At 30.9% G+C, this 17681-nt stretch overlaps 1 protein-coding gene across 1 annotated transcript in view; it reads right to left on the bottom strand.

Moving 5' to 3' along the window:
* The window catches only part of LOC139523564 (uncharacterized), a 97569-nt gene that overhangs the window by 60850 nt on the left and 19038 nt on the right, over positions 1-17681 (bottom strand). Inside the window, exons 15-26 of the mRNA XM_071317682.1 lie at positions 17340-17454; positions 15900-16138; positions 15247-15361; positions 13835-14112; positions 8026-8140; positions 7165-7307; positions 5738-5852; positions 4204-4382; positions 3546-3669; positions 2658-2815; positions 1635-1749; positions 1039-1271 (exon numbers count right to left, since the gene is read on the bottom strand). Of these exons, the coding sequence (XP_071173783.1) occupies positions 1039-1271; positions 1635-1749; positions 2658-2815; positions 3546-3669; positions 4204-4382; positions 5738-5852; positions 7165-7307; positions 8026-8140; positions 13835-14112; positions 15247-15361; positions 15900-16138; positions 17340-17454 (1929 nt within the window). The remainder of the gene's footprint in view (positions 1-1038; positions 1272-1634; positions 1750-2657; positions 2816-3545; positions 3670-4203; positions 4383-5737; positions 5853-7164; positions 7308-8025; positions 8141-13834; positions 14113-15246; positions 15362-15899; positions 16139-17339; positions 17455-17681) is intronic.

Here is a 17681-nt window from a genome sequence, read left to right as displayed (position 1 = left end):
CTCAGAAATTATTGTGAGGTTTTTAATCATAAGAATAATGCGACTGGGTGAGTATTGCATTAATAAGAAATCACATTCAGATACCTGATGCATATATCTGTACACAGCTTTTCCTCTTGATTTAAGTAATTTCTTTAAAAAAAAGGCATTAATAAATGCACGGAATAATTTCTGTATTTACACTTACACCAAATTAATTCAAGAATCTGAACAGGTGGAAAGTGTAAATTTGCAGTGTTTAACTACAAAGCCAGTTACAAAGTTACCTATATAATATTCTACTTCACAGTTCTTGCCATCTATCTTTTCGTCAATTATAAATTATCACTAAATATGTACATTCTTGATTTTTCTTTTGCAAATCAGTCTGTTAACTAAGAGCTCAGGCCAAATAAAATAGTATTTGTGGTTCCAGTTACATCGAAAATAAGTTAGGGTAGATAGGTAGGGATTTTTTTTAATTTTATGTTTTTTTTTACCATTGATTCTATGGGAGCAACATTCTGACTTTAACAGTGCTTGATGAAAAATGACAATAAAATCTTTAGGGTAGGCTATTTTAAAGACAAAAAAGTAGGGAAGGTAGGGTAACTAGAACCACACATATATTTTTATTTGGCCTCAGGAAAACATTGATTTTAGTGTGATTGATTGACTGTTGGTGTTGAAGACCACTCTTAGCACACTTAGCTATATCATGGAGGCCACCAACCTTCAGCCTGACATTCATTTATGTCAATTAAGATAGGAGTCAAATACACCTACAAAGTGTGGAGTTCATTATCACAACTTCAATGTGTAATGGTAACGGATCACTATGAATAAACTACTTCAACCACTTAGCCTAAGAGGCCCCTGCTTTTGTGAAATGTTTGTAGATACTAGAACATTCAATGAAGAAATTAGAATTATCAACAAAAACTGAAATTCTAAACCATACTAGTCATTTCAAAGGATATTAGATAATAAACTATTCATGACAAATAGATGGCAGTAAAAAAGCTAGTATTAAACTCTACTTCATACTAAAAACATTACCTAGTTTAGCAGGAGTTGGTATTGGTTGTCCAGGTATACGTGATGGTGTTGGTATATAGACCTGTCCAGTGAACAGATTGGGTTTCAGTGTTGGTACCTGTGTTGGTCCATTGGTTGATCCTGGGCCTGGTGTTGGGGTAACTTCTGTACAGACCTGGGCCAGACAACAAGCATCTCTAGGATCTGTTTTCAAGGTACATCCAGGTTGAATATTTGGTTCAATTGCAGCACACCTAGCAAAACAATCATGTGTATACCATAATATCTCAGGGGATAAAAGTAGCCATGAATTCCTTTAAGCTTTTTCTTCATCCATCAATATCAAATGAAAAGTGAATCAAAATAATTCAATTCTAACAACTGACAATTCAGATTTAATAATACATTTAAATATACCATTTCTTAGAATCTTTAGCATTAAGTTGGGCCTTTATATATATTTATTATTGATTTCTTCATGATTTAAAGTTTTCTAGCTAGATGACATTACAGTATCTACATAACAAACAATAAAAGACACTCAGGCACTTCTTACGATTAATTTAAAGGCTTATTTACAGGTTTTTTGATTATGTTTAATCAATTCTCTAACACACCTTTGATTACATGTGTATATTCCTCTGCTTGAGTCGTCACATCGGCATTTGAAACTACATCCATCATCCCATTCCTGGCCTTGTAAGTAGCGTACTCCCTTGTATACACAAAACTCTGTAAGAAAAAAAAATATTTATCTATTTATAAAAAAAAAATTTTGCATCAATAAACAAATATTTGTTCATCTTCCAAACTTCATCACGTCACAAAAGCCTATTTTTAACTGCAGTTGATGTGAGGGGTAAGAAGAAATTAGATAACATAAGAGTATTGAAATATTAAAAAAAAAAACTTCATCTGAATTTAATTGATAACAAAAACTTGCAAGAGTCAAACACATTCGATGAAAACTCCCAAAAAATCTCCTACATGCAAAAAGTTATTCAATGTGGAATGTTTCAGAAAATAATGTAAAAATGTTGTTTTTTTTCAGAAATTAAACTCCACATTTTGTGATGACATGCCAATAAGAGACATGCATTGTTTGCATTTTTTCAAGTTCCTGTTTCTCAATAACCTACATATACATTAAATTTGTGCAAATGGAATATTTTCGTGATTTTTATATTGATTGTCTAGAAAGAGAAAAAGTAAAAAAAAGTAAAAGAAGAGAAGACTTTATCTTTCTTGTATATTTACAGATTATCCTTGATCATCTCAACAAGATTGATTTTCTCTCTTGAGCCGGTACAGAGAAAGTGAGAAAAGCTATAGAGTTGAGATGACCAATGATAATCTGTTTATCGCTATTTTACCTATGAAGACGTTGTCAATTTCATGTTAATTTCATTGCCCCTTTAGTTTCTAGCGATAATTTTCATATCACTTAACTCTGCTGAGAAAGGAATCTATCAGTCAGCAGGATCAAAGAAAAATTCGTAAATTAGCGATAAAATGTCTTATCTACAACTTTTAGATATCGAAGGTGAGTACAGAGAACAGCTTTGTGATCAATAAAAAATCATTGTCAACTTTCAATTTGTGCTTTAGGTTTGAAAAAAATAATTTTAATATCAACTTACGTAATTGAGGTGCGAGTGTTGGTGGAAGATTAGTTATATTATAGTAGATACGAGTAGGTGGTGGTCCAGTCACTGTACACTGTGGCTTCTTACAACATGGATTACTGAAGTCTCTCACCATCTCACAACCAGGTTGAAGATTGATGTAAACTGGGCACCTAACCACAAATAAAGGTTAATTAGTGGGAAAAGTTAGTGTTTCCCTCACAAAATTGAAAGCTGTAATGAAGCCATTGAAAACCCATAACACAATAGATTTAAATGCACTGTGGATTCATAATATTTCATTACTTATTAGTTTTCTAATTACTTTGCTGATATAGAAATATTCACATATTTACAGCAGAAATTATTGATTTATAAAAATGAATTTATTTGCCCCTGGTGTCTTCAATACAACTTTTGTCCACATCCTTATAAAAAGTTGAAATCATTACTCTGTGAAACCACTTGCTTCAGGTGGAGTCGCTTGCTCCAGATGGAGTCACTTGCTTCGAGTGATATAGCTTAAATTTACCTACTTCCTGTATGAGCAATTTGTTTTACCTATAAGTTAATATTGATAAAATATTCAAATGGTGTCTTCCTGCTATTAATACATTTTAAAAATACATATTCCTTCTATCCGACAAATACAGAGAATTTCTTTTCTTTTAATAAACCACAATCAAAAATGTTATACAGATTGTGTTTTTATTTGACAAAGATTTTTTAAGAAAAGAAACAATTTGTATGTGGCTACAATTATTTTAAGATATTGTTGTTTTTTTTCTTCTGATAATCAAATTTTGAAACAATTCTCTTTTGTAGTATGAGTTTGATCTGGTTTGTATATTAGAACTGAAAAGGTTAATAATATTTTATACTTTATTTCTATAAAGTTATTACCTGTCTGTACAAGAGTAAACTCCCTTTAATTCATCTTCACATGTACATGTATAATCACAACCATCTTCCCAGATAGCTCCTTGTTTGTATGCCTGACCTTTGTATATACATACATTGCTTCTACCTACAAACATATTAAGATTGTATTGTCAAGTGAAACATGATATTAACACCCAATATGTCCTTTTTTCAATTGCAGAAAATGATTCTCACACAAGTCGTTGCAATAAACAATTCACAGTAATAAATGCATGATTTCATGTCTAAATTTATCAATGTGCCAGAAAGTTCTTCATAACTGAATTTTACATACTTTACATACCATTATTTATATAGAATGAACTAGATAACATTAAATTTCTAGGACCCTTCAATCCCCAACACACTTTTCAGGTACATTTATTTCAGTGATATAATTATAATTCTATTTTAGAGCAGAGCACAATATAACAGTTAAACAATTCAGCTTTTCAGAATCTATTGCATTCTGGGTAATATGTAAAAATTGAACATTAAAACAATGTGATTGGCTAAAAATGTTCTAAACAATGAAAATTCAACCAATGAAGTCACATTTTCATTTTGGTCTTCAACCAATGAAATCAACCATAGTCTATAAAGGTTCTTAAGTAGAGAATAAGAAAACAGGCTTACTTACCATTAGTACCAGTCTCTATTCCCTGATATTTTGCAGGTGGTACTATAGCAGGAGTAGGATTTGGTGACTGGTTTCCTGAAGTCTCATTGACACAGACTCTCATTTGACAACATGTTGGGTCACGAGGATCAGCGATCAATTTACACTTAGAATCAGAACTAAATGGATACTCTGGACATCTATTGAATAATAATATGATATATATATAGATGCCTATTGAATGTATAGAAATATGGAAACAGCTTTCATTTAAGCTGATTGCAAACAAAAATATTAAAACAGTTCATTTTCAAGGATTACAAAAATAAAAGAACAATTTCTCTACCTATAGCTATATTTCATTTTACTAAAAATCAATTTCAATGTACATGTAACTTATAAATTACAGAAATTGCTCAAATCAAAGTGTGCATTTATGTACATTCATGCAATTATCACTTTTTATCTTAATGAATCAAGTTTTTTAATTGTGTGTGATCAAAAAAATTAAAAGAACTTGTGGGATTTTGAGAAATGGCAGACGCTTTTGCACACAAGTGGAAGTACATCTATAGAATAGGACACATACATCCCTTAAATTCCCAGCACCATTCTTTATCTTTAAAATTTGTAAGGGTTCTGCGGAACCCAGTGTCTCTCTCGCCTACTTTTGCTGTTAATCACAGCCTCAACAAAAATGAGGAAAAAAATCAATAAAAATATTCCTCTGGATACTAGCTTTTGATCATAAACAAGCTTCTGTCTAAGTTTGGTACAAATCCAAAATAGTATAAGAAAGTTATTAAAATTTTAAAAACTTTAACCACAGAGTGAAAGTGTTGTTTCCTAGCAGAAAATCTAAGTGACAAGTCCATTTATAAGTAAAATTCAGAAAAAATGGAATTTCATTTTTACAAAATTTACTTATGGATACTAGCTTTTGATCATAAACAAGCTTCTGTCTAAGTTTGATACAAACCCAGGATAGTTTAAGAAAGATATTAAAATTTTAAAAACTTTAACCACAGAGTGAATGTTATGTTTCCGGGCAGAAAAACTAAGTCCATTTATAAGTAAAATTTGGAAAAAATGGAATTTTATTTTTACAAAATTTACTTCTGGATACTATCTTATGATCATAAACAAGCTTATTAAAATTTCAAAAACTTTAACCACAGAGTGAATATTTGTGGCTGCCGCCGCCGACGGAATGTAGGATCGCTTAGTCTCGCTTTTTCGACTTAAGTCGAAGGCTCGACAATAATATAAACCATTGTCTTTTAGATTATTTGTTATAAGTTTGGAAAATAATTCCTTATCAGTAAAATGTTTTAAGTTTGATTTTTTTGGTCATGAAATTAAGTTACATACACTTTGGAGACACAAATATTGTAAAAGGTCTATTAATGTTTTTTCATACATTGTATTTATCTTATATTAAAGCTCCACCATTTAAATAACTCTGTAATGATCCCTGAGAAGTACAGCATTCAAGCCTCCAAAAAAAATCATTTTATATCAAATGTGAAAATGCTTAAGTTGTTTGGATGCTTACCGACTAAGACATCTGTATATACCATTCTCAGCATCTTCACAGGTACATCGGTAACTACAGCCATCATACCAAGTTTGTCCTTGTTGGTAGTATTGTCCGTTGTAAGTACATACTCCTACAGAAAAATTAATGTTATTATGAGGTATATAACCTTATTCTTATAGATTTTACACATGACTAAAGTTTCATGCTTTTTAACATACATTTATGCAACAGATACAATTCTTATACATTTTCATTCAAAAGTAGAGATTTTAAGAATACAAGAGAAATAAGTTACATACAATGAACATCTGAGGCATAAATAATATAGTGCAAAAATAATAACAACGTGTGGGTCTAAATCACATTTTCAATTTTAAAGATTATAAGACGTTTTTTTCTCCATAGAGACCTTATCAATTATCAGACTGAGACTTCAATATCAGCCAAGGGCCTTGATGGCTGTGTGGTCTAAGTAATTCATCTACAGCAATCAGACAGTAAGGCTCTCAAGGCGATCTTACTTCCTCCATATTAATAAAACTGGCCTCCAAAAGAAGGCTAAAATTTTATTCATTTTACAGTGGGAACTTAAAATCAAAGATTCCACTGTTTTAAGCTCAATGCAATGTATCAATGATTGTATTTGGTTCAACTACAATTATGAACAACTTATGTTTTTTTCTCACTGTTGAAGGCCATGAGGTTACCTATCATTGCTTACATCAACTTTACTTGAACTTTGGTATTGTTTCATTGGCATTCATACCACATCTCCTTATTTCTAAATGATAGTTAACTCCTATTTTAGATATGACATCATTGATAATTAGATTCATCATACAATGCTTGTCTACAGTTAGACAAAAACATATTATTTTGATAACTTGGACATTTAATTAAATATTTCAATGATAAATTTCTTGAAATATTTATGCATAGAAATCATTGTTGTGATCAATGCATTGTGTTTTGTTTAAATCAAAATTAGAGATATAGTCTTGAAAAAAGATTTAAATTATCAAGCCAGCCTCATAAGGGATTTAATTGCATCAATGTTATCTTAATCCCAGAATTCTTACCTTGTTTAGATGATGGTGTTGTCCTTAACGTACTGTGTTTTGATCAACTCAAAATTAGATATGAAGTTTGGAGAAAAGTTAACTATCAAACTAGCCACATAAGGGTTTTGATTGCATCAATGTACTGTAAATTCAGAAATTATTGTGTGCATTTTCTATTTCGATTTTGTCATTTTAGCATAAAATGTGAATTTTTATTTTTGCGATATTGAGAAAAATCTGGTCTAATTCAAATTAAAAATTTCAAAATGCAAATTCAAATTACAAAAGCATTGCGATTATAACCCTGTTGCATTTTTCACAATGATAAAAGCATTGCAATAATTTCTGAATTCACAGTAATCTTTATCCAACAATTCTTACCCTGTTTGGATGATGGTGTTGTCCTTACTCCTGTGATTATTTCATATTGTGGATCAACTGGACACTCAGGTTTTTTACAACAAGGATTTGATGGATCTTGAAGAAGGTAGCATTTTGGTGGCAAATTTGTGTAGTGGACACACCTAAAAAATAGAGTAATTTGTCATTAACAGCAACGTCATCTCACTAAATTATAAAGTGTTATAGATAAATGTTTGACATGCTGATGAAGAGCATGTCCCATAGCACTTAGGCAATTTTTAATATATATAATGGTGTTTTAAATATGTTTCATGATTTAATTATAACTTTGAACAGAAATTATTTGCTCAAACTAATCTTTTTATGATTGATTTGTCGATCTATTACATCTAGACAGAAAAAAAGCAAGTTTGGATGTGAGTAATTTCTCGCAATGGCACCCCTGTTATACATCTTCACCAAACAGGAAGTTGATAAGTGATAGATGTTAAAAAGACAACCCGCAGTAAAGCAACTTTCATATGAAGCTTGATTCCAAATTTCAAATAGTATGGCGTTCATTATCACTGAACTAGTATATATTTGTTTAGGGGCCAGCTGAAGGACGCCTCTGGGTGCGGGAATTTTTCGCTACATTGAAGACCTGTTGGTGACCTTCTGCTGTTGTTTTTTTCTATGGTCGGGTTGTTGTCTCTTTGGCACATTCCCCATTTCCATTCTCAATTTTATTAATTTTTTTTTTTTTTAAATGTACTGGTGACCAAAATAAATGTCAACATTTAACAACTTGATGTAAAATTAAAATCAAAATTTAAACAGTGTATCCTAATCTAAAGAACAAAACACATATATGAATATTGTAAATGTCAGAGTACGTACTTTTCTACACATTTGTAATGACCTGTTATGCCGTCATCACATATACAGTTATACTGACAGCCAACCTCCCAGGTCACTCCTACGTTATAACGTTTACCATCATACTCACAGTATCCTGAAATGTATCACAAAATTTCAGATCAGAAAGTACATTCACTTTTTTTTTTATTAAACATTTTTTTAAATAAAATGTATAAAAAATGTATAAAATTTATTATCAACATGTAAATCATTATCAAAGGGACAGGTAAGGAAATATTAATGGACTAAAAATGAACAATGTATCTTTTTGGACATAGATAATGCCGCTGCCTGCATATAATACTACAAAGGGACATAACTCAAGAAATGTAAATGTGACACAAACCAAGGTCAAGTATTGTGTATAAATTTCTTAACATTAGGTTAAGACAAACTAAGTCATATGTCTCAAGTCAGGAGCCTGTTGTTCAGTGGTGATCATTTGTAAATGTGGTTCATAGGTGTCTCTTGATTCTTGTTTTTTAAATAGATTAGACCAGTGGTTTTCAGATTGAATTTTTTAACACTAGTCATTTTTTTATATATAAAAATATATATGATTATTCGTTACAGCTTATATGAGAACAAAGTCTTAAATAAAGTAACAAAACAAATATGAAAAAAAATCAATATCAAAATGAATAGAAAGTTTCAATTAAAATTCATTTGCACAGTCATTATTTGTATATCTGATTTCCAACATGAAATAAGAGACGGGTGTTTCATGTACAAGAGGTTTATTGTTATAATTTTTTTACATAAAAAATTGAGTTCATGAATCTTATAAATGTTTCAAAAACTTTAACTCCAAACTGTATGTAATGTTTTCTGGAAGAAAACCTAAGTCCATTTATAAGCAAAATACGGATAAACAGGTACAAAATTGTCACAAAATTTCCATCTAGATACTAGCTTTTGATCATAAACAAGCTTCTGTCCAAGTTTGGTACAAATCCAGGCTGGTTTAAGTTATTAAAATTCAAAAAACTTTAACCAAAGAGTGAATGTTATATTTACAAGCAGAAAAACTAAGTCCATTTATAAGAAAAATATGGAAAAAATACAAAATTACAAATTTGCTTATGGATGCTATCTTATGATCATAAAACATGCTTCTGTCCAAGTTTGGTAGAAATTCAGGATAGTTTAAGAAAGTTATCAAAATTATAAAAACTTCCAGGGAAAACTCATCTAATCTTCAATTGAGATTTTTGTAATTAAATATTAAAAATATGACAACATGTTAAGAATTCATGGTTCACACAATATCATGCAAACTTTATTATTATGCAGAAAAATACTTCCTAGGTTCAACTGTAATTTGATTAAAAATATCAGCTTAGTCCACACCAATTTAATTTCTTGTTTTACAGATTTTTGGACTCAAAAAATTGGGACAAGGGAGCGATTTGAAAATTTTTAATAAAAAAATATTTAAATTGAAAATTTTTGAGGCAAAGCTGGAAAAGTGAAGGCGAGCCATTATAATTTTTTTTGTAAACATAAAATAGTAGGTTTTGACAATATTAAAACACAATGTATCACTTGTACTTTGACATTTCTTTAATATATGAAGTATTTTTTCCCTGTTCACCATGTTCACCAAGAAATAATTGTATAATTAAATCTGGTCTATGTATGTGTGAATGACAATGAGACAATTCTCCATCTACATTCAGTCATAATCAGGTTGGGAACAACCCCTTAATGTTATAATGTAAATATCCCTTTTATGAGGGGTCAATATAAGTCATAATATATTTCTTTGTAAAAAACATCTTTTAGTACAAAAGGGCTCATATGTTCCCAAAGAACTATGTATCTATCTTGTATTAAATGGTCAAAACATGTCATGATGTCCAAGAATTTTGTAATATTCCTGGACTTAAACCATGTTAACACATTAACTTTTAATAAACAGTTTATTAAATATCATTCAAAAAAAGTGGACCCCTCTTTTAGAAAAGTTGTTCAAAGTATGATGTATTTCGCCTCTTTTTGAGTAAAAAATCTTAACTTTCAAAGGCTTTGTATAGTAGCACTATACAAATCCTTGGTATTTCTATTTTCTTTTCTACAACAGTAAAATTAACCACTTGTCTGAGGGAGGGTTGTTCCCAACCTGATAATAACAAACACAGGTCAAAGTACAGCCTTTTACACAGGGCTTTGATCCAGACCAAACAGCAAGCTTTAAGGGACCCCAAAATTATTAGTGTACACAATTAGAACAGGAAAACAAACTATCTAATTTATATATCCAAATGGGAAAATACCAATGAACCACATCTACAAACGATAACTGCTGAACGACAGGCCCCTGAATCAAGGATCCGGAATTTTGTTCACCTAATTTCGGTCATTTTCATATAACATAAAAGTTGGTGCCCCTTTTCAAAAACAGATTGTCAAAATCTCATTACTGCATGAGTATGCTCATACTCGTAGCATCAACGAACTTGTTTCACTGCTGCATCGCGTTTACTTCATGATTTATCCTACCATTTTCCTAAAATCGATCAAAAGCAATTAAGGGATGGCAACAGTTTAAGAATAAAATGATTTTAATGACTCAAAATCGTAATTTTCTCAGTCATCGCTTACTTTTCTTTCGATTCTGAAGTCGAAATTCAAACCGGATGTAATGCGACAATACTTATTTCCGGGATTAGTTTTGTTTATCAAATTCACAGGAAAACATCGTTTTTTTAATATTTTACCTTTAATAGTGTAAGAATATTAATGAAAATAGTTGCACTTGCTTTATTTAGCAAGAAATCATTTTAAATTTACGATTTAGTGTCAAATCTGCGGAAGAGAATTTCAGGCATGCGTATCATAGTAAACAAAGCACGTGTGTTAGTAGTGAAAAAAATCTTTTTTCTACGTAAATTAAATCAAGTTTTAATTTAATTTTAAATCATTATTGACAATTGTCTTAGCTGAAAAGTAATTAAAAAATGAAGACAGTTGGTATAGAATTTTAATTTCTTTATAATATTAGTTCGGAGCTTGTGATTAATAGCCAGGTGTAAACTAAAAACACAGGTAAAGAGATTAGCGATCATTAGCCAATAGCTCCCCGAGGCATTAATATAGTTATGAGGAGGGCCCTCAGGATTATAACACTTTACTGGAGTGGCAGTTTAATAGCATAAAATCGATAACAAAACAAAAATATGTTTAAAATGGCGATTTGAAACTCAATCTCAACGAAATGACTGAAATTATTTCTGTTGAAAAATAAAATTTGACCTAAATCCCAATAAATGATTTAGGACTTTTGAGTTTCCGAATCGGTCATGTCTGGCATATATGACCGTTTCCGGACCCTTGCCCTGAATCAATCAGGACAGGTGCATAAACATGCAGCGGCTATGTATAGTTTTGTTTCGCTAGCATACAATATAATTGCAGTTGAAGGCAAATCCTTCAGAAGTTCTTTGTACTTTATTCTAACAACGAACATTTTTTGAAAGGGAATACAGTCGATTCCACTTAATTGCATACCGCTTAATAGCATAATTCGGTTAATTGAATACTTTTCTCCTGCACAAAACCATTTCCCATTCATCTAATGTTAAATTGTACGGTTATATGCATAGCCCCACAAGTGCCATTTCGGTTAATTGCATAGAAAAAAATCGCCAGCTAGATATGCTTAGTTAAAACTGACGAGATTTTTTACCGGAAACGGCAATTTGGTAAGTATCTATCTGTTCTTGAATGCATCATAATTTTTGATATTATTTCACATTTACTTCTGTGTTATTTTAATAAAGTTTTAAAACAGTTTCTTTCATGTTTATATGATTATAAAAAAGGCCTCGATGTGTACACAGGTAAAGTTTCCCATATTCTATTTTAAGCCTCGAGGTCATAAAAATGTCAATCAGCTGATTGTTGTAAAAACACAACAATTCTATGATGTTCTATCTAGAAAGATGTTAATTATTGATTGGATTTCAAACATTATTCATAGACAACATTTTGGGTGTATTTTAAAAAATATAAAGCCGGCTAATTATCGATCATTATCAAATGTGCAATCTCGTAATTCGGCTAGGGGTGATCTACATTTATGTTAAATATTACAGGGCATTTATATATGGTTGAAGAATTTCATACATCATTCTTCATTTTTATTATTTTTTAAAAAGAATATTAACTTCTAATTATTATATTTTCTGACTTTCAACACTCGTGTCCAGCAAATAACCCATGCAGGGCCCCATTACCTGTTACTTTGCATATATACGAAACTAACGAGGGCAAAGTAACAGTGTTACATCACTGTGCAATCGGTAAATACTGCATATAAAAGGCAGTTCATTACACATTTATTGTATAAAATGATTATTAACTGTGTAGCATTGTTCAACAGTCTGTTTTAATCAAAGCGTAACAATATAATTTGTACATCCGGGTCATAGAAACAAATCTATTTTTAGAACAATTTTATTTTCGTATCTCAGGTAAAGGAAAAGTCGGTACATAAATAAACTAAAACTAGATGTGTTGATCAACTTTATTGGAAGAATACACAATGAAATAAAATGAATGACACTAGACAAATAACTTTTATTAGAATAAGTACATGTAAGCATTCAATATGTAGTAAGTCAATGCAAGTGGATTAAGGACGTTCATCTTTCTTTAGATGTCTTTCTTCAGTATTTCCTTTACTGATCTGCACTATCGGCGATTTGACTCCGTATTCTGGCATTTCGGATATAAGCATACTCCGCTTTATTGCATAATTTCGTCTGACAAATAGGCTATGCAAATAACCGGAATGCACTGTATAAGTAAGGGGGAGAGAAACCAATGTTTTGTTCTGTACAGGTATTTCCGCTGTTATATATTTATATCGGAGCACTCCCAAGTGGGATAAATTCGTTTCATGCTGAAACAAATATTCTCACAGATATTTACACAGTGTTATGGGGTGCTTATAGGTTTAAAATCGTTTTAAACAGGTTAGAATGTGATTTAAAAAAACAAATGTTGATATCTTTTTATAATATTTACAAAAGCAAAAACAGAAAATGGTGCGGGAAACGGACATGATTACATTTCCTGATGCGGGAAGCGGGAATATAAAAATTAAAAAAAAAAACTGTTTTGAATAAAATAGGTGCGGGCGGGTCCGTCGAACAGGGAATTAAATTGGTGTGGCCTTACCACTTACTTTCAATTATGAAAAAAATAAGAAAGCAAAATGTGTACTGTAAATTCAGAAATTATTGTGTGCATTTATTATTGTGATTTTGTCATTTAAGATTTAAATGCAGTTTTAATTTTTACGATTTTGTGAAAAATCCTGTTTAATTCATATAAAAAAATTTAAAATGCCAGTTTAAATTATTGCGTTTACAACTCTGTCGCATTTTTCGCAATTATAAAAACCCCGCAATAATTTGTGAATTTACAGTACTTTGTTTGACTACTTTGACTACTATGGATTCATTGTTTTATATACTTTAAAATTTAATTTTTGTTGGTATGAATTAATAAACAAATTTAAATGTTAACATAGTTCAAATCAGCGATAATGCTTGAATACAAAATAAAGTTAAATATCTAAGAAAAAAAAATCTAAATCCATGAAAATTAGTTCCCATAGCAAAAAATGAATCCACAGTGCTAACCCACATCTTAATTTACTTTTAAAAGACAAAAAAATCTATGATTTACCCATTTATGTAAATATTCCCTATTACCTATTAAGGGGTGTTCCTAAGATAGGAAGCTTATGCATAAGAAAGAAAGAAAGTGCTATACTAACCTCCTGCTGACAGTTTTCCTGGATCAACTGTGGGAGGTTGTGGTGTGGGAACTGTGTTTATCAATTTAATATGTGCATTAGTAAATCCCTGGTTTTGGGTTGCTCCAGTCTGAGGGGAGACAACTGCGTATGTCAGTGTAGACTTTCCAAATGTTGGTAATGGTTGAGGTACTTTACCAAGATTAGCATCAAAGGTACATTTTGGAGCAGTACAACAAGGATCATTGAGGTCTGTGCTCATTACACAGGTTGGGGACATGTTTGTGTATTTTGGACATCTGAAATTTAACATTTTGAAAAATTATTTCTTGACCTCATCATTTGATTATTGATTAGAAAAATTGACATTTTCTAATGTAGTCCTCTCAAGAGTATGGTTGGGACATTAAGAGAAAGGTGCATAATAGAATATTAATTCACTAAAATATGGTTTTTTTTCAATCTAATTAAAATTAGTTCTCTGCACTTGCTCCTCGTTGGTTATATGTCACCTGACATATAAACATATATGTTGCCTGACATATAAACATAAATGTTGCACGACATATATACACAAGGACCAAGTGCGACATATAAACAACAAGTAACAAGTGTAGAGAACTAATTTTAATTAGATTGTGTTTTTTTAACTAAATTTGAGATCAACAGTTTTTTCAGACACATTAATATCAACAAACTTTTATGAACAGATCTAAGTCTTTATAAAAATAATAGCTATGTATATGATATCTTATTCAAAGTGCTTGAGAGCACTGAAGGGTAAAGATTGCTTTCATTTTGCAATTTTGTGAATTTTGAAAAAAAAATTATTTATATTTTGCCAGGAAAATCAAAAATTTAAGTTAGAGTTATCTTCCTTTGATCATGATTGTACATTTGTAGTTGATCCAATTATTAATAACAGATGTTTAATAATTGAAAACGCATTTTCTTGGCAAGTAATTCAAATACATATCAATTTGTAAATAAAATATCAAAGTATAAGATATTAGTTATAAGTTGAATGACATTGATTGGATAAGAATCTAAATAATGATCACGTCTTTGCACTCTTTTGTTTGAACCATCAAAGTATTGATAAACCTTGAAAGATTTAGATATCAAGTCAACAAAAAACGGTTTTGATCATAAATACAATCTTGACCCCAAAATTTCATGTATACTTTACTACATGATTTACATTTACTCTAAACAGAAAATACTGTATAGCAAGTTATTTTTGCAGGTGTAAAAATTTCGTGATTTTAATTGAATAAAGTATACAAAATAATTTAGCGGATTCAAAACATTTCTCAATACCTTTGCATGTTCACTTTTAAATTGACGGAATTTATTTTGGCGATTTTGTTCTATTGGTGAAAATAAGCAAAAATTTACACACCTACAAAAATAACCTGCTATATGGTACTTACCTTTCCCTGCATGACAATTGGCCTTTGGAAGCATCTACACATACACAGTATTTGGAACATCCGTCCATCCAAGCCTGATTTTGTGAATACACTTGTCCATCATAAAGACATCCCGCTGTATAATAAAGGTTCAATTTGTACAATATATCCCCCAAAATTGTAAACCTATTGTTCATATTTGCCAAGCAAAACCGTCACAATTATTTTGATCATAAGCTGATGGTAACCAGCATGATGTCAAAAGTTTCAATCAAATAAAGTAATCTATTTTAAGATAGTTTGCTGATAATAGAAGTGTACCTTTTTTTTTTTCGTTCATTTGTTCTTGCTTTAGTTTTTAATGTTGTGTTTTGTAGACTGTTGTTTGTTTATAGTTTGTTGCCATGGCGTTGTCAGTTTGTATTCAACTCGTGAGTTTGTGTATCCCTTTGTTATCTTTGCCTCTCTCTCATAACTTTGACTATATCCATGTTTGCTACGAGAAACCAAAAAACATAAGGGTAACAAAAGAGATGTACAATGCCAATTGATACTACGTAGAAGTGTATGTGAAATGAGTTACAAAAACACAAAACAATCGTTATATTTCATTACTCTAGGAACCAGAGTGTAATACTATAGTTAAATAATTGTATCACTGATGTACAATTTACCAATTGTTGGTGGCATAATTCCTGTTCCTGAATTTCCCTGTTGTTGTCCAGGTATTGTTGGTACGGGGAATAGATTTGAGTTTTGATTGATGATTTGAATTCCACCTCCACCTCCAAGAGAATAGCTGTTAGTAGCAGAAGTCAGAAACACTCCATTTGTACACTGTACCTTTTGACAACATGCACCATTTTGTCTTACACGATTACATCCGGATGGTAAATTTGTGTACGTGGGACAACTGAAAAAATAAAACTAAGTGAAATTTATTGAATAATTATTTTGAGTATTTAACATTGGTTTTTATATGAAAATTAAACATGTAAATAGGGTGGTAAAGGGTTATTTTCATGCAACCTGTTTTGCCATTTTTATTTCACGTGCAGCCATGAAAAAGGTTCCTTATTCACTGTGTTTCGTTAAATCGGTTAAAAGATCAAAGTGCAAGACATTTCTAAGTGTTCATTCATTGTGGAATGGCAATTTCATTTCGCGTTCTTGCGTGCAGATACCCCCCTTTACACACCTCGTTGAAGGAATAAAGGTGACACCCTTTACTGTCAAGATACATTAATCAGACCAAATATATTTATGAATTGACAATAAGAGTGATAAGGTTTAACCTAATAACACAAATTGATGAAGATTGGCCAACCTTGCTTCCCAACTGTTTTGCATGGTTTTCTCATGGAAAAGCAACTGAACGTTCTACAGGTTGCAAATGAGAATTTTAACAATTATAAACATATGATATTAAAATAAATGGTTTCCTCTGATATACATTATTGTATATAAAAGAAACTTGTCTAATGTTGAATATCAAAAGTTGATCCCTAGATGTTATTCAACAAATGTAAGCATGGGCAAGAGAAAAAAAGACAAACAAATAAACAACAGTTCACAGAGCTTGACACAGAAAACTTATGATTCAACAACAGGAATCCGTGCAATAGTCAGAGGGTGCCTCTAAAGGGTACATAGTTCCTGCTCCATTAGTGACATGTGTCATGTTAGTCTTCCCAAGCAAACATTGGAGGAATGTGAGAAGTTGCATTTTGTAAGAGTGGGTGTCAGTTTTCCAAATTTCAATACCTCAAATTATTTAATTAGTAAAATTTACACATAAGCACTTAAAGCCGTAATATAAAAATATTTGTTTACCTAAATATAGGTATTGTGAAATCAATCAAACCTTTCCCAAGTATCAGCTGGAGTTTACCTATCAATAAAACATTTTAAGAACAAAATTTTATGTTTAAAAAAGGAGTTTAATCACAGTATCCAAAGTTTACTATGACTTACAACATGATGGACATTAAACATAAAATATATTTTACTAAAAATTTTAAATCATAACATCTTGTCTCTTAGTACATGTAGTATAAATCGGTTAAAATATTTTGAGCATATATTTGAAACTTTATCATGTATATCTGACTTACGTATTGACACATCTATAATAACCATATTTGGCATTTTCACAGGAACATCTCTCGTCACATTTTGGCGACCAGGCTTCTCCCTGTTTGTATGATGTTCCTTTATATACACAACGATCTGAAATACATGATGACTAATATATTGCATTGTGTAGCAGACATTATAGAAATTAAAATAAAAGGCAAGTTGTGTTCACGCACAAAATGCATGATTTTCCTTTTGATGAAAAAAGTATATATGGAAGGTTATCTTAACAGATTTTTTCAAACTTTTTGTGAGACCAGTGATCTGTCATTTTCAACTATAGTAAGAAGAAAAAATAATGTGTCCCTTGTACACAGATG

This window comes from Mytilus edulis, chromosome 5 (genome assembly GCF_963676685.1).
Source record: "Mytilus edulis chromosome 5, xbMytEdul2.2, whole genome shotgun sequence".
Classification (NCBI taxonomy): domain Eukaryota; kingdom Metazoa; phylum Mollusca; class Bivalvia; order Mytilida; family Mytilidae; genus Mytilus; species Mytilus edulis.
This window is presented reverse-complemented; position numbering and strand designations above follow the sequence as displayed.